This window comes from Pomacea canaliculata, linkage group LG8 (assembly GCF_003073045.1).
Source record: "Pomacea canaliculata isolate SZHN2017 linkage group LG8, ASM307304v1, whole genome shotgun sequence".
In the NCBI taxonomy this organism is placed as follows: domain Eukaryota; kingdom Metazoa; phylum Mollusca; class Gastropoda; order Architaenioglossa; family Ampullariidae; genus Pomacea; species Pomacea canaliculata.
Window position 1 is genome coordinate 8,139,837 of NC_037597.1, and position 26,814 is coordinate 8,166,650.

A 26,814-nucleotide genomic window follows, 5' to 3' on the forward strand; every position below is an offset into this window, starting at 1 on the left:
TTTTCTCGTGTGTGTCAGGCGGCAAGTCCCGCTGACTCGGACACACGACGTGGGTTTCCAGCATGCACGAGCTGTAGCTGTGGTGTTGGTACTAACAAGACGACCGCATGTTCTTGTCTTCGGCTTGCTGGAGCACCCCGCGACAGTTTGGGGTCAGGAATAGCTAGAACCCCCGTGAGATCACGCCAGTTGTCGGCAGAATGCAACAGGCAAGAGGGGACTCTTGATGGATCCTTACTGGATGGCTAGCATGCTACTTATGTCATGGGGTAAGTTGTGACTTGAAATTACGATCTGCTAGGGTCACATTTAAGAGCGACCGAACTGGTACGTTAATACAGTTGTAGTGTCATCTGATTTTTTTTTTTTTTAAGAGAGACATGGTCAAAGCGCGATCGATCGAATAACCAAATCTAACCGAAAATTAGAGTCTGCTAGGTTTGCTGCGTAGACTCAAATAATGTTACTCAAATAAACATTGTTCATTTAAGCGTGCTCTCTCTTTCTCTCTTTCTCATGTGTTGGTATGTGTGTCCACGATGCATATGACATACGCTCGTACTTACACAATTCAGGGTAGCATTCCTGCATCGCTTAATTCAAAAGTCTATAAATAACGGGCTGCATGGCGCCTTGATCGGTGTTGAGAACACGAGGGATTGGTAGCATACAAACTCTTCAGTCTTCTGAGTCATCGGCTGTGTGAACAAAACTAGGTTTGAACTGGCCGCATTCTGTGTCTGTGTGTACCGCCGCACCTTACACTTGATGGCATGGGCTTGGTAACTGGGGTTCGTTGCAACATACACTATGTTGAGCCCCTCCCCCAAAAAACACTCCAGTAGCAAAACATGAAATAGCATTGCTACACGGTTTTATGTTACAGTTAACCAGTTAACCCATGTGATATTTTGGTAGTTCAGATTTTTTGCAAGCAGGCCTGTTGGTTAGTATACGAAGAAAAGCACAGCTAATTATAACATCAGACCCTCATGAATCCTGCAGTTACAGAGTAGCTTTGCTGAAGAGGAGCCACCAAAATGTGGATCATATTAGCTTTGACAGTCATATATAACCCATTCTGCCTGGATTTGTCTCTAGTAGCTGTTAGGTTACTGCATGTTTAAGTTTCAATCTTTTTCGAATTGAATTGATAGCCCAAAGAATGAATGTGAATATAACTATAACTCTGTTGGTGCTGAATTTTTTTGTATGTATTTATTTATAGCTATATTCAAGAATAATAGTGTATTTTTTTAAGCTGAAAATGTCACGTTAAAGAATTTTCTTAAAATAATGACTGAAGGCCTAGCCACCGCTAGTTTAGTGCTAGTAGTAATTTGTCAACGCTATGAACAAACATCATGTTTCACTGGATGAACTATAAAAATAATTTTTAAAAAATCTCATAACCTACAGGCCATTGCCATCTTGAGCTAGTGGTTCATCATGTCTAAAATATGCCATGTGAAAGGTAGAGCCAACCCTTTCATTTTACTGCCCTTACCTTCCTTGATAAATCAGGTACCCATTTTTGTTGGACAGCTACTGGGTGGGAATACTGAGTTAGGGTTAGAGGGTTCTTGCCATATGTTAATATTAACCTTTTTAAGGTTTGTCTTGTCTGTCCCTTGGCTTGGAATTATTTTTGTAAGGCTAGTTAGCACCAAGCATAAGCATGAGTTAAGCCTGAGAATGGGTTAACTATTTTTATATAAAATTTTTAAACCAAATTTCACGATTGGCAAACTTATTTAAAAAAAAAGAACAAGCCTAAGTTTGTCCTACGCATGATTGTAACAGGTAATATGACAAGTTATTTTTAGATCTCTCAGGTCGATCTTTGAAAAGAAACTGCTTTCAATACAACAATTCTGTCAATACATTAGTTGCAATGCCAGGTGTGACACAAAAATAATGTTTGTTATTAACTGTGTGAGGACTAATGATAAATAAATGTGGGAGGAAATTTTTAGGTAAAAATAAAGGCTCATATCTTTTGCAGATATTCAAAAGTCACTGGCTATGCCTTTTTTCTTCCTTCTCTATCATCCCTCCTTTACTGTTTTAAATGATTTTCACTACTATTTTCTTCCATCTTCCTTATCATCAATTTACCGCCCACATCTTAAGCTTTCTTTCCCTCAACTCCTCTGCTCTTTCTCTGGACTCAGCAGCGAGGGTTTTTTTTTTATCTCCTTAATATCATTCACCTCTTACAAGCATATCCTAGCCTCTTTCTCACCTCCACTCCTTGCACTATGAAAGGACCCATGAATGTGCTGACCTGTAAAGAACTGATAAGTTTTCTTTTTATTATTTGGGCCTAGCTGGGGGTAGCAGATGTGTGAGTAGGAGGAGTCGACAGAAATAGCAGCTTCTCCCAGTCGGCTCCCAATAAATCAGGGTGATGTGTGCTATACTACAGCGCAGGGCCAGGGTTTGCACTGATGATGCAACATACTGGGGGTGGTTTAGTTTAGGGGATGGGTGGGGGGATGGGAAGCAGATGCTTCCGAGGCAAAGGTCAACATCCTTACAGCCAGATAGAATTGTTTCCCTATCTCGCTTGCAGGAAACTTCCTAGATCTGAAGTAGGAGTTACACTTGTTTGGCAAAGTTTTGTTGGAGAAACAGCATACTGTCAGAAGGAGTCTAGTGGAGTGCTATGTGACTAAGCTCATATGATCTTTGCGGTCAAGGGACGTGTTCGAGATTACTCTGGGAAGAATAACCATCCCATCCATCCTAGCTTGCAGATAAATAATCATTTTGGATGAATCTTTAAAATATTTAGTAACTGCAGTCATTGTAAAAAGAGAATTTTTTCTTACATCAGAAAGAGAACATTGGCAAGACAGAAATATTTTCCCTCATATCTGTTTTATGCAGAGTACGTAGTACAGATAAATTTTGGTGTGTATGCACAGAAAGACAGATACAAGCATTGCAAATATGTTGGCAAATATTGACACATATAATGTCAATCAAACATCAATGCATAGTTGAATAAAGTGGGAAATAACTCTGAAAGAAATAAGAAAATAGACATGACTGGCAGAAGAATAACAGAAAACAAAATAGAGAGAAGATGTGGTGTACTGTGAATGCCTCTATAACTAATGTCCCATAGTATTTGCGACATTTCTAGAAGTCCTTTTGGCGAATCATTTTTCTTCCTTGATCATGATGTCACTGAGGTCACTGTACCTGGAGGAAGTTTGCATAAAACAACTTTAGATGTGAAGACTACAGTGTACTGATGCATTGCTGTTATTGGTTTTTGTGTGTCGGTTTTTACAAGTCGTGCGAATTGGGGAAAAAAGTTGGGTTTTTTTCATTTGACCGAAGAGGACTGAGAAAAAATACAGTAAAATGGCAGCTGATGACAAAGTAGGCTTGTAGATGCTACTATTTCAAAAAAGGCTTTGCCCTGGTCCAGACAGGTCTGATCATTACCTCTGGAGACTTGTAAATTGCCTACCATAAATAGCAAGAGAGGAAGTACCCAGTTAAAGGACATACACTAAACGCCAAGATGAAGGAGTTGAGAAATAGAAAACACATTGCAAATACTTTGCAATGGCAGGGAGTACTTTGTCCTGCTTACAATAGACCTCGAATTTCAGTTTTAATAGAGAGAAAAAAAAAAAAACTCCCACAGAGTTTGTGGAAGCAAGCATGTGGTCTGATGCAGGTGGGACTTCCATTTCCTAGTCAAGCCGACCGTTCTCAGTGGGCAGACATTATTAATGCCCATGTCAGCATGACTGTGACCACATTGAGTTTTCTAGTGCAAAATGAGTGGATGAAGAAGTATTTGTTGCACTCCTCAACGATAATGACTGCGATTCTTTTTAAACACATATTTTGCATAAAAAAATCTAAATCTTAATTTTTTTAATAAACTAAACCATCGCCGACTAGTATCCTTGTGAAATGATATTAATTACGGTTCAAGAATGAAAATTAGTTATTTTTTTTTGTGCCAAGTCAGCAGCTGAAGCGAGCTAGTCCTACGATTCTCACTTTCTTGCTGACAAGTACTGTATTCTTGCCCTACCAGACCTCCCAGAAAAAGAGAGAGGGTGGTGGTGGTGGCAGGGATTGGAAGGAAGCCTGACATCCTGGTGAGAATTAAAGGTGAATATGCGCACGAAACATCAGAAACATCTCCTCTGCCAAGACGAACGCGAATTTGTTTGTTTGTTTGTTTTTACATTTTTAACAAACGATGCACTTTAATTTCATAAGCTCCCATCCTCCCTCGGCCATCGTGGCGCCTTACTCCTTTCTTCACCCAACTCACACATGCATTCGACAATGAATTTTCCATCTCAATGTTTGTCTTGGTGGTGTCTGAGAATAGAGAGGAGTGGCAATAGCTTGACCTAAGAACAAGAACGTGTACCGGGACCAGTTGGTAATAAGGTGCCTGTCCCACCGGAAGTTAGGCTCTTCCGCGCTCTGGTCACGTACAAGCGTTTTCCGGTTACAGCACTTTCTGACTTCTGTTGAAGGCACTGGACGGCTGTGTTGTGTCCCCTTTCGCTTAAAGACTCTTGCAAATCTGTCTTTAGCATCCCGTTCTGGTCCTTCTGTATGTGCGCTCTTTCTTTCTTCTTTTTTGTTTTTAAAGGAGAAGGGGTTAAAGTTTCAGTCTTGCGAGAAGTTCTACTTCCCTTATTTCTACGTGTACGTGCTCATAAAGTTTTATGTTTTTGAGAGCTTCGTGTTATTTTCTCACACATTCTTTCACGCTTCGTAAGACCTTCTTTTACTGCTCCAGTCACCAACGTCCCTCCTCAATCTTCTTCCATCTCTTCACCCTCACCTGCTACACCTTTCCTTCATATTTGCGCTTAATTTCGTAACGCGCAGACCGTTTAGAGTTAAGTGCCCCCTGAAAGCGCCGACAAAATGGTTGGCGAAGAAGTCCTGAGTGTAGCTACGCTTTGCGACCTTACAATTTCTGGCAGACGAACGCTTCACCAATAGTGTCCTCTCTCACTTCTTGTCTCAAAGGCCCTGACAGATAAGTAAACTATTTTAGGGACTAAAATAATCTTCATTTGCACGGGCACCGTGTGTTTCTATACAACTCCCCTCCTTATCACCCCACTTGGGCAATATGGCGTCACGCATGAAACTCTGCACTAATTGAAGTGTTTGGCATCGGAACAGACGTCTGAACGCACGTGAGCTCCTCTTGACAGACCGACCTGGAGAGCTGCGCCCCGGTCACAGCATTAGAGCTTCTGTTGCCGCCAGTAGCTGGGCTCGGGGAAGTGGGGGCGAGGGGTTAACCTACGTCACTGCCCTCGAGATCCTTTTGTACCCCGCCGTTCGCTCGACATCAAAGGAGGGTAAACTACGGCCAACAAACGTACTTCAGACACTGTTGGCGGTTTGTTTCGGACCTATGTGTGTTTGTTAATATGCAGGGATATAATTTTTTGGTCTGTTTTTTAAAATCCTTTTTCACTCACACATATGTTTGTATATTATATATAAAAGTTTAATATTTAAAATTTTCATAATAAGCACCTTTCAGTATATTGAAATGTAGTGACTTCTTGTTTATTTTTTTTTTTTGACTGGAAAACACTGGCGTCAACGAATTAAAAGTTACATAATAGGGACAAGCGAATTGCTCAACAGAAAGTCAAAGGTTGACCTTTAAAGTGTAGCAAGGGTTAGAACCGGTTAATTAAGTCACAGTGTTTCTCAAAACCATGTCCATTCTTTAATTGACTCTAGTTAAGGTTTTGTGTATTTTATTAGAAAATAATTAACCTTTATCAGCCCCACGGATGTTACACAAATTAAACGTTAGATAAATTGAATGGACTTTATTTCTCAGAAGTGTTAGAAATATCAAGGGGTGGTTTAGTCATAAAGGGGCTGATCACGTGACCAGACACAGAAATGTAGCGACGACAGTCACACACTTGTGGAGGACTGAGAGGTGAGCTGAAGATGTAGCTTAAGATATTTAGATTGTAGAAACAGGTTTTAGGTTAAGGTTAGGGAGAGGACGTCTGCGTTTAGTTGCTTGTAGAAATTAAAAAATATTGATGTAGGTTATGAATTATAGTTTTGTTATTTATCCGCTGCTGTCTTCTCGTTCCTATGTAACAAGGCATGTGGGTCCCAGTACAGTATATCGAATGTCGAGCAACCGTTTATGCGGGTAGCGGGGTGCCCAGCTACACTTATTTCTAATTCTCTCTCCTCTGTTCTGAAATTTAAGCGCGTCTCCCGGTACCACAGTTCGAGCTGTCCCCAGATATTTTGAGCGGTGGATATCTTGGGGACTAATCCCCGTACCGAGGAGGGTAGTGGGGATTGTTTTACACCGAGTCAGCAACTAAGGCTATATCACGGCAAGACAGCCAGCCCTGTAAACAGATGCCACACGCAGAGAAAGAACAACGTGCGCGAGACGAGAACTGAACCCAGCGCAGCCAACCTTACTGTATTGGTAACAGGCGCTAGCTGTTGCGCCTCAGGACCGCCCAGGTACCGTCCTCCATGATAGTTGGAGGAGATGTGGAAAAGAATATATCCAGTTTGGTAGACGATGAACAGTTAACAAAAAAAAAAATTACTATGTGCTGATTAAAAACTGACCTAACAAAAAATAAAAAAATAAAAATTGAAAGTCGTTGATAGCCATAACATCACATAGCCATAGTCGATGGTTAGCGAATAAATAAGAGAGTGGACAGATCAGAAGAAAGCTGGGGCAGCACCTGTTCTTCTTGAAGCACTTTCGCTCCGGCCTCCGATGTGAGCACGAGGAGTTCGCTTGCATCTGGGGGAGCGAGCAGTTCGCAGAGCTCAAGAGAAGGTAGCGGCATTTGTGAACAGATTGGAAACATCAGATTTAATCAGCTGGCGGCTATTTTAGGCCAGGTAAGAGAGGAAGAAGGGCTGCCGCTACCTCCACAAGTCGGCGGTACTTGTTCCCTCCCGAGAGTGGAGGTAATTTCCAGGGCATGTTCCATGCCTGGGATCTCTGTTAACACCTTTCTGCCGTGACCACAGGTGAGGCATGTGTTGAGACAGGCGCTGCTCTGGTGTGATAGTAGGTGAAGACGAAATGGAGGGCGAAGAAAGAAAAAAAAAAGAATGACAACAAACGGGGAAAAGAGAGAGACGACAAAAAAAAAAAAAACATGTGACACTGGAGGAAGAAAGATACGTTAGTAGTTGTCGAGGCGGGAGAGAAGATTTCAGTTGTTGCCTGCTTACGATTGTTGACTACGCTGTTGAAATGGATATCGGCCGTACGTGGGAGGCCCGTAGTCGACGTAGCTGTGGTGTGGTCTACGTCACCCAGCAGTTACAGGCGGCGGGTGATATTTGGTCAGTTCGTGTTATAAAGGTCATTAAAATATAAACAAATGTACAGTGCTATGTACTTTTGATGCTGCTGATTAATTAATAACCACTGATTTTCTTAGGAGCCGAGAAAGGGGTTTGAATAATTTTTGACTGGGGTTTTGAAAACCCTCGTGTATTTTATGGATGCGAAACCCTGACACTGAAGGAAGGCTTCTTCGAGTGCGGGATGCCAAGGGGACTGGCAGGAGAATCTCGGCATGATGAGGGATTTGCTTATTTTTGTCACTGTGATCCACGCACCTGTGCATAGAGGTGTACTTATCTATCGCTCTTACACAAGTGTGAGTGAGAGAGTGCGTGCGTCAGAAAGAGGGAGAGGGAGAAACTTTCTTAAAGCAAGGGTTAATAAAACCGAAGAGTCTAAATTGTGGAACAAGGCAAAGCACTCACAGAATCACCACACATCAAACCGAAACGCATAAAACATAGAAAGGGACATCGGCGATTTGTTTTCTCTGTAAAACGTTGGAGCATGTTTATGTATTATATACTTACTGTGTATGGGTGGTGCTTGTGCTCATGAATAAGTAAGAACGAAGGGAGAGGAAGCCAAACGCTAGTCACCCCCAACCCCAAGTCTACGTTTGTTACTGAAAATCATGGTCTTTGTCAGGTGCATCATTTTCAGATTGTTTTTCTTTTGTGAGAAATACTATCTTGTAAAAAAATGTCTAACCTTGTAAATAACCTAATCCTTTTCCCAGTCATTAGGACACAAATTTTCTCTTCACGAGACCTCTGATCACGTGACTGTGGCCGTAGCGCAGGTGTAAACTGTAGTCCTGTGTTGCAGCTATGCCAGAATCCTTGCGCATTACCCGTATGTGGTCTTGTTGGTGGTGCTGGTCGTCACGGCAACCTGTCTCGTGGTCTCCATCACACTCCCCCGAAACCTGGACTTCCGCCAACCGACAGCGGTAAGCGCAGATTTACCTACACCCTGGAGATAATGAGAGTTAATCAGGAGCCATTTCCGTTCAGTGGGTCATGTTGCACCTTTCGTGACATGGCTTCATTTCTCTGTCCATCTTAGCGCCTTATAGCTGTTTACCAAATTTTTAGGATTCCTTTTTTTTTTTATGCAAACAAGATATGTACGGAAAGATTAATTTTAAATATCTTCTTGTGTTGTCCACCACAGTGGTGTGAAGCTGTATTCTCGTTTGTTAGGAAATATGATGAATATTGTTGAGAAATAAATTATTGAAATTCAAGCTGATTCAGAACTAAACTTCGTGATTTCAACTGCACTTTGGCTTATTTTTTTTACAATGTCTGTACCGCCATTTCTTGCTGCTTGTTCGTACCCACAAGCAAAAGTCTACAATGATGTCCCTTCTAGAACATTCCTTACTCTTTTGTTGCAATACTTCTGCATGATCTCTTTTTAAAAGTTAAGTGTATTCTATGCTTTAGCGTTCTCCAGTAAAAACTAACTCCTCCCCCCTTACAAAAATCAAATAATTGATGTTACTTTTGATGTAAGCTACACTCTCATTACACTCGCAAAACAAACTAACCAAACAATGAATATTAAAAAGCGTCTCCTGGTACTGAAACACTTCTGTTTCTCGTGGACAGGGATTCGAACCTCGCGGCACAGAGATTGGGGAGCGACTGACGGCGTACCATAACCTGATGGACAACGCCGGCAGCAACGTCAACCTCCACCCGTTCACCCAGGGCGGCACTGGCGAGACAAGCGGAAGCAGGGTGGGGCCTGACTTGTACCGTACAGACGACGAAGGGGGAATAACGGCCGAGGAGGAGGAGGAGGAGGAAGAGGAGGCCGACGGAAGCGGAAATCTCAGCAGCTTTGACAAGCATCTCTCGCAGCACTTCGATGCTGACAAGTACTTCTGTGGGCTGCCCAGTGAGTCAGACGTGGTGGTAGTGGGGTTGGATGTTAGATGTGTGTGCGCGCGCGTGCACGTGTGATAGGGGTTATGGTGATGGCAAGATTCAAGCAGCACATATACACTTTCTTGGGATTGAAGAGGGAGTGGAAAAAGAAAGGGTACAGAGGAGAGAAAAAGGGGGGAGGGAGAACAGTGTAACAGTGTACATTTTTTTTGTGTGTGTTCCGACATTATAGCGTAAGTGTATTTTTTCTGATCAGTGATATGAAATAATCGCACTTTCTTTTTTCCTCTCGATGATATACCTCACAGACGAGTTGGTTTAAAGTTTGTTAATAATGTACCCGTTTAACAAGACCACTAAGTATGTCAGTCCAATGAAAGTATATAAACCAATAAAGTTTGTGCCATTTGTTTTCGGTGTCTGTACACTCAAAAACGCACCGTTATACAAGTTTGTGCTGTCATCCCTGGTCATTGCTGACTTACAGCTTCACTGTAGATATACGGCTATGATATGTTTACCATGTTGCTTAAAATTAGCGCAAGTCATTGTGGGTGACGATTGTGTTATGTTGTTGACAGTGACAGCTAAATGAGCTTAGTATATAGCAAATCTGTTCATCTAGTAGAATCGGGACGACTATGTACGAAATTTAAACTGACAGTTATTTACGACAATGGCCCCGATGTTTCTTCCTCGAGCCTACCTACCGAAATACCTGTGACATCTAGTGGCTCACTTTAACACCTTTTTTTGCACCTTGATGCTTTGAGTGTCGCCTGGTGAAAGATGAGCACCACTCAGTTGCGCGATTATGTTCCAGCAAATGACAGTTTATATATATGAGACAAAATACTTGTTATTAAAAAAAAAACTATGCATCTTTTACGAGGAGGAATAAATAATAATTATTAAAACTCCACTGACTACTACATATATTTAAAAAAGAGGGTCTTACACTTGTTCGTAAAGTACTTTATGTTGTGTATGTTGTTATAATGAGACATGTTGTGGTGCAGAATAGAAGTAACCGTTGTATTTTGTATTTCAGGCGAAGGATCTTGTATATTGAACTATTAGCAGGAAAGGATGAAACCTTGCCTACTCAGTTTATACAAAGAACTAAGTGTTTGCGAGAGTTTTAAAATTGTTTTGCGCTGTTTGAAAAGAAAATACTAAGCGATGTGCACTATGTTTCAGAAAAGGGGTACGTGCGGGTTGTCTATCGCACGTGATGGGGGCAGCCTGCTGAGCGCCGTGCGCCTGCGCAGCATCTGCCACCTGGAGGAGGAGTACTTCGACACCTACCCCGGGTATAAGGCGTCGTGCGAGACTCCGTGCTCGGGGTGCAGGGCGTGCTGCCGGCGTCTGTCGCTGCCCAACTTCGTGGCGCTGCTGGCTGGCAAGACTTCGTGCAGGAATCTGACGGACGATGACGTTGGTACCGCTTTCCGCCTGCTGTCCGCCTGCGCCGGCTACTACCACAATCTGACGCTGGAGGCCACCTGCAGCTCGCCGGCCGGCCAGAAACTGTGGTACAACGACTTCCAAGAGGAGGCGACAGGGCTGGGCTGCCCCGGGGTGCCCACCCGCTGCACCAGCGCAACGTTGTCTTCACCATGCTTGCACTACCTGGCGGACCACCAGTTTCTGCTGCGGCCCCCTGTCCCCAAATCGGATCCGCCGCTGACCTACGTGGCCACATTCCTTACCCCTGGCGGCGGCTGCCCAGGACAACGTGGGACTGTACGAACATCTGGAGAGTTTGCCGAGGGTGTACCAGGAGGTGGAGATCACGGGGGCATACTTCGCCGTCAAGGACATCTTGTTCGAAAAATACCTGGTGGCTGACTCCGTTTGGTTGGGTCTGGCTGCCGGCGTCATTTTTCTGGGCATGTGGCTGTACACCACTTCCGTCTTCGTTACTTTCATGACCTTCCTTGCCATCTTCTGGGCTCTCGTGACGGCCTACTTCCTGTACACATTCGTCTTCGAGATTGGCTTTTTCCCTTACATGAACATGATCACCGTAGTCGTTATGATTGGCATCGGCGCCGACGACCTGTACATCTACTGCAAGGTCTGGCACCTGGCCAAATCCGAAAAAAATAACGGTGTGCTGGAGAAGCTCATCAGCGACACTCTGCGGCATTCCGTGCTGTCCATGCTGGTGACTAGCCTTACTACGGCGGCTGCTTTCTTTGCCAACTTTGTCAGCGACATCACGGCCATCCGTTGCTTCAGTATCTATGCTGGCACCACTGTGGTCTGCAACTTCGTCCTCACCGTCACCTGGATGCCGGCCTCCATCATGCTTTTCGAGAAGTGGTGCAACTTTCACTTCTGTCGCAATGCAGACGTGTACACGGGAGAGTTCAGTATATGCTATTGCCTGTGCAAGGTGCCGCACAAGGTGTACTATCTTGTCTGCGATTGGTCGCGGATCTTTTTCGAGCAGATCCTGCCTTGCCTGGTGATCAAGCTCCGGTACCTGTGGCTTCTAATGTACGGCTGCCTGGGCATCTGCAGTGTCATCGTCATCTTCTACTACCCTCGTTTGAAACTGCCGTCGACGAGGAAGTTCCAGATGTTCAGCGACGATCACCTATTGGAGAGATACGACTTTCACGTTGGCACAATGTTCGGCTTCGAGATGACCAGTGATGACGATGACAGCAACCCCAATCTGCCCATCACTATTGTTTGGGGAGTGCACGCTACGGACGGTGGGGACTACCTGGATCCCAACAAGAAGGGCCCCCTCTACTTCGACGACGGCTTCGACCTCACCACCGGCGAGGCGCAGCGGTGGTTGCTGGAGTTCTGCCGGCGTTTGCGGCGGACAGATTTTTATCTGAACGTGCCGGGAATGCAGCTGACCAACTGCTTCCTGGAGAACTTCGTCAAGCACTACATGAAGCGACAATGCAGCAGCGACAACCCCAGCGACGTCAGTGGCATGTGTTGCAACAAGACCCGCTTTCCCGTACCCGAAACGCGAGTTCTCTGAGTGCCTGAAACACTACATCCCGGCCTTGCAGAGTACTCCCGGCGTGCACTACTCAAAATACTCCCCCGGACCCCGCTTCAACAACGGCCACATCAGTGCCTTCGTCGTGCAGTTTCAAAGCAACGAGCGTTACACGCACGACTACCAGCACGTGCAGAGCTTCTATCGCCGGGTTAACCGCTGGGTCACGGAGGAGATGTTGAGGGCTCCGGCCGAGATGCGGAACGGTTGGTTCGTTAGCCACTTGGATTTCTTCGACCTGCAGCAGAGCCTGGTGGTGGGCACGCCTCTTGCGTTGGGCGTCTCACTAGCTGTCGTGTCCGTGGTGGCCTTCTTCACTACTCTCAACGTTCTCATCAGCCTCTACGCCATCGCCACCATCGCCTGCGTCATCGTGGTCACTCTGGCTTCCCTCGTGCTGCTGGGCTGGGAGCTCAACGTCCTCGAGTCCGTAGTCATAACCGTAGCTATCGGCATGGCTATCGACTACACGCTGCACTACGGGGTGGCCTACCGCCTCTCCCCCGACCTGGACCGCGAGATGCGAGTGGCCTCCTCCCTCAGCCGCATGGGCAGCCCTGTTGCCATGGCGGCCGTCACCACCTTTTCGGCCGGGCTTTTTATGATGCCTTCCACGGTGCTGGCCTACCGTAAGTTCGGCACCTTCCTCATGCTGCTAGTGTCGGTCAGCTGGGTATACTCAACCTTCTTCTTCCAGCTCTGCTTCGCGCCATCGGGCCGCAAGGGGGGTTCGGGCAGTTTCACTGGCCCGCCTCGGACTGCTGTTCGGGAGGTTCGCGCGAGCACGTGGACAAGACGGTGTACGCCCTTTCTGAGTCCACGCTGAGCTCCTCATCAGCCAACCACGCCAGCAGCACGGAGACCCACGAACTGGAGCCGCTGACCAGCCTGCACGACACCAGCACATCTCGCCCCCGCTATCCCTCCACCGTCTCGCAGCACGCATACAGCGCGCACCATAACCACTACCATCACCACCACCACCACCATCTCCACCAGCAGCAGCAGCAGTTGCAACAGCAGCACAGGCCTCGCGCGCGGGGGCAGTACACGCAGGTGAAAACGAGGATCATCGAGATAGACAACGACCCGGAGATGGCGGAAAAAGGCGAACAGCAACAACCGCAGCAGCAGCAGCAGCAGCAGGCCAGGCGGGAGTCTCCCGCTGTGGCGTTCCGCTCTTCCCAGCACCTGGCTACTGCCGTGGCAGAGCTAGACCCATTCCGCGTGAGTGAGCAGCCGGAACAGGTGGGTGGAGCGGAAGGGCAGCGGTGTGCGGACTCCACGGTGGTGCGGGCGTCGACGCACGCGTCTGTCGCAGACCAGAGAGTGTCTGACGGTGGAGTGACGGACTGCGTCGGGCTGGTGTCGGCCGATTTGTCGCATGGCCCTTTTCCTCAGGCAGTGGAAGTGTTGTGAGGTTTTTTTTCTTCATTTTGCATCAACTGTTCTTCTCCTCTTCCCCCCAAACCCTCTTTTTAAAATGAAAACAAACAAGTTGAAATGTTGTGTACGAGAGAGACTGTGTGAACGTGTGATAGAGAAAACGGAGAAGTGTGAAACGTGTGAAAGCTTTGATGTGTGGGGACACATCTGAACACTTACCTGTTATTTTTAAAACGTGTTTGGCCTACGTGCTTTTATTACTTAAATATTTCCAGACAGCATCAAACACTTAAACAGAACGTCTTTCGTGTAACTTGCTGGTATACTAATAATTAAAAAGAACGTTCTTTTTTATACAACGTGTGTGTGAACAGTCTGTATGGGTGGCTGGGCTTCCGGTGCGTGCGTTTGTGGGTCCTCTGGATTACAGTTGTTTCTTTGTGACCACTGAGCTGTATTTTCCGAGAGGTTTATTTATGATTAAACCATTTGGTTTGTATACGTACACCAACACTAAAAGGTTATCAGGAACTTCATTGTTATTAGTTAACCAAAGCTTCAACGCCATTTACATCTGGGTGACTAGGGTTTAAATGTCACCATTTCTCTTTATAGCCTAGATAGATCTTTTCTTCCGGGTAAAACTTTTCTAACTTTATACTTTCACTGAATCAGTGTTGCACTCCTAAAGTTTATTTGTTGTACAATACAACTTAGAAAAAGTCTTTGATTCGACATCGCTGCAACATCGATAAAACATTCTTTTTCAGTTAAAAGTTGCTACTGTGTGGACTTTACGAATACCAGACATTATTAAGAAAGCTAGAGAAAATAGCAAAGCCATGTAAGAAATGAAAATAGCACCAAGAATAATATTCCAGCCGAGTTAAAAACTAACAAAGTTGCGTTATGCCCAAACAGGAACAACTGGAAATTCTCATTTCCTGCACTAAGACCAAAATAAGTTGGGTACTAAAGGGCCCACTAACCTCTCTCTCTCTGCTAGTGGAAACACCACACTTTGAAGTGCTGCCTGCTATTTTGAGGTCCATTTTCTCAGTTTGCGCATCCTTCACTTATTTACGGTCTTTGTCGCTCGCGCCACACTTCATTAGTTGGGAGTCGCGGAGGTTATTTTATTTTTCTTGTGCTTATCAGCAGTTCCACTTGTGTGATTTCGGTGAACGCTGGATCCCAACGGTACGAGATTGAGTCACGTGGGGGTCAAATGCCGCAGTACTCACCGTGTTCGCCAAATCGGTCACGCATGTAACATTAGTCATTAGCTAGTCTGTAATTAACAAGAGAGCAATCTGTAAGTAGTTCTGTCTTCGCTGTGTAGGTAAAAAAAACTCCTTTCACTTCTTTTTCTCAGTAACGGAGCCGCCATGGTATCATGGACCGAGAAAGACCAAACGACTTAAAAACAATCGTATTAAAACAGTTCTAAAATTATGTTGTGCTTCGTTTTTAGACCCTTTCTATAAATAAATTTTCACTCAAAACGATTTCAAAAATAAAACTGTGTAAATTGAGAAATTCACCAAAATGTAGGCACTCGCAGGGTTTTCATTACTCATTAATTATCGGTCACTTCTATCTATAAATAAACTAAGTTTCTTCTTCGTAGCGTTGACAATTCGGTTATCTTTAAATATATGCAGGGTATAACCCTGGTCTTGTTGAAAGTTCCTGGGCTGACTTTATCGTCTGTCTTTTTTTAAAAAAAACAAAAGAATACTGCCATGACTTCCCCACCCCAGTGTAACTGAGACTGGTACCAGCTGACGAATGGGTAAGGTGGACCGCCGGCACTGGTCGTCAGATGGATAGTCAAGGCTCGTCTTTCAGGTCTGTTAAGCAGTGTTCAGCAGCACATGTAGCAAACCCTCAACTTCTTTGCATTTGCCATCCAGATCTTAGCTCAGACAACCTCGGATGACCCTCTGAACCAGACCAACCTGCACCACTTAACCGTTGAAAAAAGGGTCTTGGTGTCCTACGAGGGTGGCGACCGTACGAAGTCCTTTGTCTTGCGTCCCAGGAGAGTCAGAAGCCTTTTCTCAATCACGATCTCGAATGTCTGGATTCTCCTCGCTAGAAAGGCACGCAGAGTTCACATCACACATCCGTACATTGGATGGTAATTACCAGGGAATGTACAGTCTGTGCTTGATGATGCACCTGTCCACCCTGATGTAGACATCTGACGCTCGGCTGCCATCTTTGTAAAAGTAGCTCTCAAGTAACTTAGAGTAGTTCCCATAGTAGTGAAGGGTTTCTGTCACGATGTTCTTTCTACCAATACTACCGGCAATAGGCGAGGGGAGGGGCATCCGTGCTTTACACCCCATTGTCGTGTGAAAGCTCCGATGTCGTTCTCCAACAGTACAACACTTCGATAACTTGAACGAGACCCTCTTCGATGTTGAATTTTCGCATCACATGCCACATCCCCTTGTGCCAGACTGTGTGAAATGCCTTTTTCAAGTCCATGAAGGTATGACACAGATTTCATCTGCTTTATTTGGAGCCGGCCTGTTTTTTCTGCTAACAATGTTTCCGTGGTGGTGTTGATGGGATTTTGGATTAATTTGAGCGAGATTTTGCTTGGGTGACTGATTAAGTTTCTATTTTTTTAGTTTCCGGCACTGTTCACCTTTTTCTTTGGGATTGCGTCCATTCTTTTGTCCTTTCTTTCGACCATTTTGTGTTTTTCAAGATTGTTTGGCGCATGAAGTCTTCTGCTGTTATTTCTTGTAAATTGTGTCCTTTTATAAAATAGGGAAAAACACACAAATCAGTATTTAGTAATCTCATACATCATTCCAAGGTTTGTGCTGTGCGGTCACGTGCTCTAGCTTTTGCTGTGTTTGTTCGTGGATGACACGAGAGAAGGCATCTGTCGACCTGTCACTGCAATAGAGGTCAGAGTTCAAGCTGGAGTTCATCATCTCCCTAGTGAAGATAACTTCGTGTATTTCCTTTTATATAGACTTGTGATTCAGCGCAAGCTTCTCTTATCTGTTTCTTTAATGATTTATTATCATAATCTGTAGCGTCTTTATAAAGCTTTCTGAGAAATTCATGGGATTTATTGGACCAAGATTAGCTTTAAAATGTATTTTATTAATAACCACAAACAACGAAGTCCTTGCTGTTAGGTGGTCATATTGAGAGGCTTGAGCCGCTAATTCAAGTACACAATCTCACAGACACAGTATTTAAAACATAAATTTGCAACTTGATAGTCGATTCTGTAGCTCTCCTTTCGGTCAGCAATACAGATTAAAACAAGAAAGGGTGTAAAAATATTTTTGGCTTGTCTCATGTTCCATTTCTTTTCTCTCAATAGTCTGGCATAGTGTCCAAGTTTAGGTATCATTAAATCTACGCTCATTAAACTGACAGCGGGACAAAGTGAAACCTTTAAAGAGACAGTGATAATTTCTTCTTAGTTTACAGAATACGGTATCTACTTATCCGGAGTGACAGATTTATACCTTTCACGTGCCTTTCACAACAAACTTCTTGTGCATAATACCGTGGTTAATGTGGATTTTGGCAGGTTAATGTAGACACTCAAATAAGAGTTTCTTTCTTCTAAAAAAAAAATCTTATACATAAAATAAAAGAGCTATACGAGTGCACAACCTGGGTATGATAGATGGACCTAGGTTCAAGTGTGGATTGTTAAAGTATTAGGCAATCTTTATAACCCTCTACCCCTTTCCCACGGTTTCTGTTGTGTTGTCAGATCACTAGATTCCTGTATTCTTCACTGCCTGGGGCTGACCAGTCCTCACCAACAAAATATTACACGTCTTACAAACCTATGTTCTAAGCTCACCCCGGGTAACCTGTTCAAGCTGACTGTTTGGTTCCCCTGTACCACCACATTCCATCTCTAGGACATCAAACCTTGATTCCCCATTGCGGCCACAAAAGAGTGGCGAGAATAGTTTGAAAAGATCCCGCCTAAAGGAATAAAACCCTTGTTATTATCAGCCATTTTTTTTAACAGGCGGAGTACTCGACAAGCGAATCGCAAGGATCTGACGACTTGCTTCGTTTGACGAGGAAGGACGATAAAATCGCAGATGACGCACGGGATTAGGTTTGTGATAAGAGAATGCTTAGAACCAGTCAGAAGGCACCACATCTTCTATCCCCCACCCTCCATCTATTTCAGAGACCCACATCCTGCATGGCGATGTATGAATGCTGACTGACAAGTGGTGAGCATTTGAGGGTTGCTGTACAGGCACTCGTCAATAGATGAAGTCAGATGGAAGGTGCAGCCGAGAGAACACATGTACGATATAAGAGTGGAGAGATTGAGACAACAAGCTATGTAGGTTGGTCTTCCCCTTTATCTCTAGTGATGTTCAACATTCAGCTCAGCTGACAGCAGGCTGATGGGAAGACAAATTGTTGAAATAACTGGGGTGAGCTCTCTACGAGATGCATAACAAGACCTCGTGCATAATGTTCAGTGTCCTTTAGAAGCTTTCTTAGTCCCACCATTCTCCAGAAACGTTTTGTTGCTTTCTTTAAACAAAAACACGAAGGGTACGTACTGCTGTTTACATAACAACAATCGACAACAATGTAAAACCAAAATGACATGAGACAATAAAGTTCGCACTCCAGTAGACCTTTTGCAAAATCGTCATCAGCGCAGATGAAATAAAGAGGTTATCTACCCAATCCCAGATGGTCTTTGACCATGGACATCTACTGCCTAAGTATCTATACTCCTTGTTTCGGTTTCTGCTCTACAAATTGCACTTAGTGCTGTGGTTATAGTCAACCATTGCCTCCCTACCTGTTTTCAATCGTATATTGTATGGTCTGGATGCTCGAATTTTTAAATTTAAAATATCTTCATATTCCATCGTTGCAGCTGACGATGTTCATATTTGTTTAGAGCGATGCTCCTGCACTGTTTTCTGAGATCATTTGTTTGTGGAAAAAATGATACACATAAAAAAATGTTTCACTTTAATGACAGTCACTTGTGTTTTGCTGTCGGTGGGACCCTTAGGTTGCTATACAGTCGCGTGTATGACAAGACCCGTTAAATCCGCTATTTTCTCTTATTTACCAGGTTTACAACTATTTCAGAGATTTACAAGACAAGTAAATGTGTGTGTGTGTGAAAGAGAATATTTATTTACAATGTTCAGGGCTCTTCCACATACAAACAAGACAACAAAATATATATGTGAGAGAGATAGATAATAAGGCCTGTAAACACCATCCAAGATACGCTCGATAAACATGTTCCAGGTCCCGAAAGGTGCGAACACCTGTATTTTCTCACCTACACAAAAAAATATCTTCAGGCTGCCTCCATTAATCTGTAGACTCATCACACCGATACCTCTTCAATGAATCCCCCCTCTTTTTTTTTTTTACAAATCATTTTGTCATCATCCTCTCTGCTACAACTCGGGGAGGCGTCTAGGCGCAGCAGTGTGATTTACTGCTGCCATCTCCACGATTAATCATTCTCATCTTTTGGTAAGCAAGTTTTGGAAATCTTCATACAAGGGCCAACTGCGCAGATCTTTCCTTAAAAACAAGTTTCTTGCCTTAAAAACACTGTCTGAAATCTGTACTTATTTTCTAAACCAACCTGTGCTCAACCCCATCCAAGCTTTATTTAGTCAATAATTAAACTTTTTTCCAAATTTATATTTTCACAGCAGGGCCTGGGTTTGGGAATTACTTTTAAAAGAACTCAGGGGCTAAAACCTTACAATGGAATGTCTTGACCCTTGTTATTTAGTAAATGTTCTTTTGATTTGTGTATGTGAGTGTGTTGTATAACAACTGCGTTGGTGTCAATTTGTGATGCATTCAATGGCGGGTCGAATTAACCTTTTCTTTCTTGGCTTCAGAGCTGCAATTTGTCACCATGTCTGTGACGGGCAAAGCTTTTCAGGAAAAAATAAATTGTCGAACAGACATTTCCTCTGACCTGACCAAGGTTATCATTTCTGACCTGGCTCGGGTCTTTCTAACGACATTCCAGCGAGGTAGGGTTAATGCCAGACCCACTTAGTTCAGGTCATCACGAGGTCGGTGAGTGGCGAGGCGCCAGAGGCTGTTCTGTCCCGACTATCAACTTATCAGAAGTGGTCACTGCTCTTTCTTGTCCACCGCCAGACCACAGGGGGCGAGCAGGAAGAGTCATCTGACTCACTCCCAGGTTATTTTAGTCAGCTCAGAGTGAGTAGTCAAGCCGACAGCTGCTGATGGGTCATTTTATTCACACAAGAACGATAAGGACAGTAAAGAAGAAAAAGGAAGGTAAATTTAGTTTTGAAGTAAGACATTTGAGCTAAATAGGAAGGAATATTCTTGCCTTCAAAACAATTCTTCACTGTGAAATAATAATGCACACATAAAACTCATCTTACCGTTAGGCGGTGAGCTCAATGAGGATGGACCAAAGGGAAAAAGGAGGTTAACAACTCAGACATCAGGATAGTTCACGGATGTGTAAGGTGGGAGTGTATATATTATTATGCAGATCATGACTTTACGATTTTTATCTCTTTCTATGCATGATGATATTTTGCAGGCCGAACAAGAGAGAGATATTCATCCAGATTTGAGGAAATAGTATGTTGCATTGAGTTTTATCCAGTCGTTAGAAAAAATTGCAACAACACTAGAACTTTAAATGCCGATGGCTAGGTGTAAAGAATTCTAAGAAGATTAAAGCTTTAAACTCTCCACTGTTGTGTGTCTAGAATAATAAGACATGGAAGTCAGCAGTAGCATGTAGATAACTTTGGTCACACAGAGCTTGTTCGTCGCTGCCCTCATCCACACTTTCATTGACATCTACGGCTGTGGAGAGGTGCGCCGTGCAGGCGTCAACTCCAGTGGGGCCCTTCACTCCTGTTACAGTCGTCTGCGCATGTCCGGCTACTACACTCGTCAGGTCTCCTACATAAACAGAGTATCTTTGTGCTGCAAATCGTGGAGGCGCCAGGTAGTGTAGTGGTTAAACCACTTGCTTGTCACCACTACAGTGAGAGGCACCGGTTCAGATCTCGTTTGGGGACACTACACATGGCACTTGTTCGCAGGGTTGGCTGTTGGGGTTTTCTCTGGGTATCCCAGTTTTCCTCGCTTTTCTCCCATCACACAGTCCATCTCAGCACAACACAACAGAAAAAGGTCAAGCGAGGCACATGTTTTTTTCTAATGACTGAGTAGAGTTAAATGAAAACTAATTTTCCCAAATCCTACATTTCTAGATATACGCTGATAAGCATCGTTATACACGGACAGAGGTCAAACGCGTGGTCACGTGAGTGCAGAGCTACATATGGTCCCAGCTCGCCCATGGAATAAGGTCTTCACAATCTAAACATATCCATGGATAACTATCCATATTGGGGGAATATAGATATTATAGTATCTTGCTCTGAGTTTATCCCCGTCATTAGTGAAGGAAAAAAAAACGCCTCTCCACCCCACTCCCTATCTCCTCTCCTCCTCTCCAAACCCCACCCACTAATCCTTTAACTTGGTTCTGTATTTTATATCGTGAAACTCTACAGGAGGGACCGATCTGGTTGTTGGTCGACAAAAAAAAAAACACAAAAAATTAAAAAAAAATGGCTTTTTTTTTTTTTTTTTTTTTTTTTTATTTTTTTTTTGTCCTTATAAAGAAATATCGGGATACTGGGGTCCGGCTTTGCGCAGTTATTTTTTTAAAAATTAAGTTGGGAATTTTATTCAGCTAATAAACTTTCCCGCGAGCAGCTGTTATGTACAGTCCACTTTTAATATATCGCTTCGTATGAGTCATGCTTAATATTCCCCTCCTAGAGAGACAGTGTAACAAACCTTATTCGGGGAAGAGAGCAGGAAGTATCTCATTAAAACGAAGAAAAATACTGACAACTAACTTATTCGCTCAACCATTTGCAAACATATTATCTCTCTCATCGGTACCATCTCATTGTCCACGTCTGTTCTTCACAGAAGAGATATGTTGTAATTGTTTCTCAGTAATAGTTTTTATTTCATTTGGAGCCATTCCTTAGAATGGAGAGAACAAACATTAAAAATAAACGTGATTCTGGCAACGTATCCTAACCAAACACCTCATGACCGAGCCAACAATCAAAACAAATATTTCCTGCAAAATTTGTCAGGATTAAAAAAAAGTGCAGTTTTACTTATTATAAATCTCCACACTACCTCTATAAGATGGAGAAAGAAAGCCAAAAACCAAAGAGAAGAATACAGTTTACAGTCAAGGTAATAAAGTAATGTTGAAGTAGGGGTAAAGATTCGTCTTACCAGTCGGCGATACCTAAGAAAGGGCTTGTTCGTCGCTGCCCTCATCCACATTTTCATTGACATCTCCGGCTGTGGAGAGTGCGCCGTCAGGCGTCAACTTCCAAGTGGGCCTCTTCACTCCTGTTACAGTCGTTGCGCATGTCCAGCTTCTACACTCGTCAGTCCTCTACCATAAACAAGTATCTTTGTTCTGCAGATCGTGGGACGCTCAGTAGATGTAGTGGTTTAAACACTGTCACCACTACATGAGAGGCACCGGTTTCGATCTCGTTTCGACACTACTCATGCACTTGTTCGCAGGTGGCTGTTGGGTTTTTTCTCTGGGTTACCTCCAGTTTTCCTCCCTTTTCTCCCATCACACAGTCCATCACAGCACAACACAACCGTTGTAAAGGTCAAGCGAGGCACACATTTTTTTCTAATGACTGAGTAGAACTCAATGAAAACTCATTTTCCCAAATCCTACATCTCTAGATATACGCTTATATACATTATTATACACGGACAGAGGTCAAACGTGTGGTCGCGTGGGTGCAGAGCTACATATGGTCCCAGCTCACCCATAAATAAGGTACTTACACAATCTAAACGTGTCTATGATAACTATCCCACATTTGGGGGAAATAAAATACATATATAGTATCTTGCGCTTGAGTATAATCCCACTGTCATAGTTAGAGAAAAAAACGCTCATCCACATAATCTTTTACTCATCTTCTATCATTTATAGCAGAGTGAAAGTTCTATGACGTACCGATCTAGTCGACCAAACTAAAATATAAAAACAGAAAAAATGAACTAATTTTTTGATCACCTTATACAGAAAATACTTCGTATATCCGGCTTCGCGCAGGTTAATTTTATACTCTAATAACTTTCACAGCTGTTATGTAAAGTCAACTCTTAATATATCGCTTCTATGAGTCACGCTTGATATCCCCCTCCTAGGCTGACAGTGTGAAACACAACTTCATTCGCAAAGGGAGCATAAGATTACGAACATTAAAACGAAGAAAAATGCTGACAACTTATTCGCTCACCCTTCTGCAAACCTATCTATCTCATCAGTACCATATCATTGTCCACGTTGTACTCACAAGAAAGGATATGTTTGTAATGTTTCTCAGTATAGTTTTCTATTCATTGGAACCATTCCTTAGAATGGAGAGAATAAACATTAAAAATAAACCGGATTCGGTACACGATATCCAACCACAACAGAATCAATGAACCGAGCCAACAATCCACAACAAAATATTTTCCTGCCAATAGTAGGATAAAAAAAAATCTGCAGTTTCTTATTATAAATCAATGCCACCAACACTACCCTACTATAAGCCACCCAGAACAAAAGCCAACAAAAACCAAAGAGAAGAATACAGTATACACAATCAACAACAGGTAATAAATAGCAGATAACTAACTAGACAGTAAAGCATATACCGTACCCGATTACCAGTCGCGATACTAAGAAAGGCGATCTGCCATCCATTTGAAATAAACAATAGTTAGCGAGAAGTAGAGCATGTACACCATTTATGAATGAAGTGATCATTATTTTACTGACTAGAGTACCGCTGAGCACCTAACAACGAGCAGTACAGTTGAGAACATAATATCTAGAAAGTACAATTACAAGACCCACCGGTACTACTCAACTAAAGCAGGGTCACTGAAAGGTAGTTTAAGACGTTTCAGAGAATGCGCTAACAAAAGAACGCACACAAGAACACACAAACCATCACTTCTAGACCTACTTAAGGTTATTTAGAAATCACCTTGTATTCAAACTCAATTGATCACAGACCCACAAAATCCGACAAGAAACCTACCCAGAAAAACGAACAATGACACATGCATAACCTTCACAATCGCCATACTCTCACATTCCTACACACACATCAGCCACACACACCCAAGCAAGAAACCCTGTCAACAATAAACACACAAAAACAAACTCTGTTGCCCTACAAACAAGGAATGCACCACAACTGTTGTAGTACATGCCTACCGCCCAACCCAAGCCAGGTCCTACATCCACAGAATGATACTATGAAGAAAACACGTAAGTTTATTCATATACCACGCTTACGATGAGGAATGAAGCAACTAGCCCCGTGTCAACAATGTGGACAATCACAATCCAGTGTCATCAAATCCGCAGGCACAAATCAGACTGACAGCGCTGTGCATCGGACGCCCGGCACGAGACGAGACAAGTAGACCAGCTGCAAAAATGAGAAATAGAAAGCGAGCGAGCTAATAATTCGTTGAACCTGCCATACGAACCATTCTAATTCATATTGCATAGACACAAAGCAAAAAAAAAAATCCCCCGACCCCAACGCTCCCAACCCCCTCACGCGAATCTCAAATCGCGAATGTCAACGATTGAAAGTGCAGAAGCGTTATTCGAAAATATCTTTAAGTTCATTGTACGAGCAGACAACACGAATGTTATAACACACACAATCTCATCCCTTAGTCCGTCCATTAATGATTTCATTTGAAGGTACTTAAACATCTCACACCTCAGATAACAGCATGAAGAATCATGTCGTTGCACGAGCCCGGTTGTCCTAAACCTCTCCCTTACGTAGCATCTTACGCATCCCCGCGGAACTACGCGCGAAGACAACCAGCAATAGCATGTCGTCAGCAGAACCAAACACACCCAAGCAGAGTCATCTACAGCAACTGTTAAACCGCCGACACTGCTCTGAGCAGCGGAGGAGAGAGGAAAGCGCCACGCAAACCCTAATTGCGACCCCGATGACGGCAAACGACGGAAAGCCTACCCTACACCCTTCACACACGCAAAAACAGCCAGCACTGTCGCATGCCGCACAGATAACACCCCAATCACACATCCCTGTCGAGACAGCTCAAGTTGCCCAAGCATCAAGAACTAATAGATAGCATGGGCAAGCGGAAAAACATGACAAACAAAAAAAAACAGAGTTTGACGACCAAGCACTACGCATATGAAGAACTACTTCAGACTCTAGTTTCTAAGCATTGCTTGTCAGCTCGTGGTACTGCAATCCAACAGCCGCGCACACTAACGACAGCGACTCCATCAGTACAAATTAAATATCCAGCAATTAAACCACCAGTACAGCCACAGCTAAGGCCCCACGAACAACTAGAACCAGAATGATCACCTGCTGTAAAAACCCTCTTCCTGCACCATCAAACCATCCGTGTGTGTACGACAGACATAGGAGAAAATGCAGACAACAAAACGATATATTGAACAACACATAGACAACAGAAAATGTTAGCGACGTAAAACAGAAAAGCAACAGCGAGATCTATTCAAAATTTTAGGCAAATAATTACAATCACAACCTCGCTCCTCACTTAAACTGTAATGTCGTTCTGTCCTCAGTCCAGTCGATCTTCTTCTTGCCATAACTAGCCGATCAAGTCATGTCAGTCAACCCCTTCCCCTAACACCACCACCACTTTCTTACCCAGCCCTCAGTTTTGTCATCAACTCCCTCCAACTCCATCCCACACATCTAACAACCAGCAGCGAGGTTCCACGACCTTGAAACAAAACAATTGACATAGACATCATATGAAAACAGCAAGCACGAACCAACCTGACGACACCATCACCGCGGAATTACAATTGTTTCTAAAAACGGTTGACACCACACGACAACAGAGCACGGAACCATCCGCTGAAGATACAAACAGCACCGAGATCAACAACAACACCAAACCTTCACACACTACCTTAGATCGGAGAGATCCACAGTACACAATACGGAGACCAAAGGCAACCGTTGCAATCAAAACCAGGAAGACACAATACACACTATCGTGACCGGTCAACACCACCACTTCCGATAGTGGCTGACTGGCCGCAAGCGCCCGACGAACGCTTTGCCTACCTCGTAAAGCCCCCTCCTCAACACCACCAGTGCCTAGTGGTATAGAAGAAGAGACACCCACGCAAGAGGAGCGCATACCTAGATAGACAAAACATCAAGAAGATACTCACCACAACGACCGAGAAACAGGTTGCGCACACAACACAACTCACCAACGGACCGCCATGAATCACCCACCAAGAACTATGCCACCACTACAGATGCACCAAACACCCCCGTAGCGATACCGCACACATGAACAACAAGCCACAACACAAGCACCCACTCGAACACCATACAAGACACCACCTCAGGACAAGCGCCAGCAAACCGCACGAGCTCTCACACAGCGTGCCAGTGAACAGTTCCCGCTGCATGGTTAACCACCCAACCCAACCCCACACCCCACCCCAAACACAACCACACCCAACCACCACCACCATAAGCACACCCCAAAAACGCACCGGCCTGCAACGAGCACTTAAACGACACAAGGCGAGCAAAACCTCGCACAAGAAAACACCTCTCAAAAACACAAACAGCTCCACAACTTCACAGTGCGCCGTCGCTCTCGCACACAACCCAGTATGAACGAACCAGGAGCCTACTACGCCGCTTGATGGACAGTTAGAACAACACAGAGCCCCCACTACACACCACCACCAAAACAAAACCTGCCACCCCACACTGCCACGAACCACCTCTCATTATCTTGGCCATCCACTGTAGAGCGCAATAGATTTATCCATTCTCCTACCCACACCCACACACACAGAGGAAAGTCAGGTCTGAAACCTGTCAGCTGGAGATTAGCCAGGTGCATAATTAACCTCTTCAAAAACATCTCTTCATCTACTCGTAGAAATTACAATAAGACAAAAACCGACGCGAACCTCCAACCAACCCACCACA

The 26,814-nt window shown here is 44.0% G+C and overlaps 1 protein-coding gene across 1 annotated transcript in view; it reads left to right on the top strand.

Moving 5' to 3' along the window:
* LOC112570350 (protein dispatched homolog 1-like) overlaps positions 1 to 14,049 on the top strand; it is a 38,232-nt gene extending 24,183 nt beyond the window's left edge. The window contains 6 exon segments of the mRNA XM_025248749.1: positions 8,204 to 8,327; positions 8,992 to 9,315; positions 10,474 to 10,981; positions 10,983 to 12,262; positions 12,264 to 12,999; positions 13,002 to 14,049. Coding sequence (XP_025104534.1) covers positions 8,204 to 8,327; positions 8,992 to 9,315; positions 10,474 to 10,981; positions 10,983 to 12,262; positions 12,264 to 12,999; positions 13,002 to 13,723 — 3,694 coding nt within the window. The 3' untranslated portion in view covers positions 13,724 to 14,049.
* Positions 14,050 to 26,814: the final 12,765 nt, after the last annotated feature.